This window comes from Egretta garzetta, unplaced genomic scaffold (assembly GCF_000687185.1).
Source record: "Egretta garzetta isolate BGI_Z169 unplaced genomic scaffold, ASM68718v1 scaffold123, whole genome shotgun sequence".
In the NCBI taxonomy this organism is placed as follows: Eukaryota; Metazoa; Chordata; class Aves; order Pelecaniformes; family Ardeidae; genus Egretta; species Egretta garzetta.
The window spans coordinates 1,089,909-1,090,981 of record NW_009259182.1 but is presented as its reverse complement, the minus strand read 5'-3'; the positions used below and the strand labels follow the sequence as shown (position 1 = coordinate 1,090,981).

Sequence of the window (1,073 nt, the reverse complement as noted above, 5' to 3'; positions counted from 1 at the left end):
ATGCCTGTGGACGAAGGTCTTGCTCACTCGGGGTGAAGATCGTAATCTGGCTTTCCGAAGCCTCTCTTACTGCAGGACTGGAAACTCCAGGCACAGCAACTTATTGGAAAAACCTGAAGCCCCACATAACCACTCTGGCTTAAATAACCTTGCAAAACAATCATGTCGGCTGAGGGACTGTCTTCCCAGCACTCGCTGCTGCGACAGCTCTGGACTCTGGCAGCCAGGGGAAATTGCTGGGGCAGCCAGCCTGGGCTGGGAGCTGCGCTGCTGCCACTGCCCTGCCTGGGCAACCTCAGAAGGTACCTGCGACCCAGACACAGCTGGGATCAGCCCCACAAACACCAGGGCAAACAGACCACCCCCTGCAGGAAAGCTTACGCACAGGCGTACGGCGTCACTCACTGGTCTGAAGTAGGGTTAGGCACCCCCACAACACTCCTCGGCTCAGCAGAGGGACTGACCTGACGTTTTGGCACTGTTTCTATTGGCTGTGACCATACTCCCTCTCTGCAGTCTCAATCCTACTAGTACTTCATCCCTGCCAGTAATCCCTGCCCACCACTGCCACCCATCAATCCTACTAGTACTTCATCCCTGCCAGTAATCTCTGCCCACCACACATCTCCCTGGGCCATCCCACACGCAGTTACCCCCTCAAAGCCCTTGGTACCCACTCAGCTGACGACAGCGCCGGGTGGTCAGCTTCAGCGATCCTCCCTTCTGTCACGGACATTGGTGGCCTCCTTTAAGCTGATGGAGGGGGTCTTGCCAAGATAGCAATCTTCTGCTCAGGGTTTCGCTGCTCACAAGTAGTCCAGGTCGGTTGATACTTTGGTTGTGTACCCTTGCTCGTTTAAGACTCGGCAGCCCGGTAATTGCACTGAATTACACTCCCACCTTGTAGGTCCAGATCACAGAAGCTTTTAGAGAAATAGTAATCTGCACCTTGCATAAAAAATGTTATATGTAACCTGGTAGCCTTCACTCGTCCATATATACTGCGCGACACATTCGTACAACGCTTTGAAATACGTAGTTCAGATTGACTCGCTTGAGTTTACTTCATGATT

At 53.0% G+C, this 1,073-nt stretch overlaps 1 protein-coding gene across 1 annotated transcript in view; it reads right to left on the bottom strand.

Annotated features, from left to right (window-relative positions):
* Window positions 1-736, bottom strand: part of EPAS1 (endothelial PAS domain protein 1) — a 41,174-nt gene extending 40,438 nt beyond the window's left edge. The window contains exon 1 of the mRNA XM_035891268.1: window positions 678-736. Within this exon, the coding sequence (XP_035747161.1) occupies window positions 678-736 (59 nt within the window). The remainder of the gene's footprint in view (window positions 1-677) is intronic.
* Window positions 737-1,073: the final 337 nt, after the last annotated feature.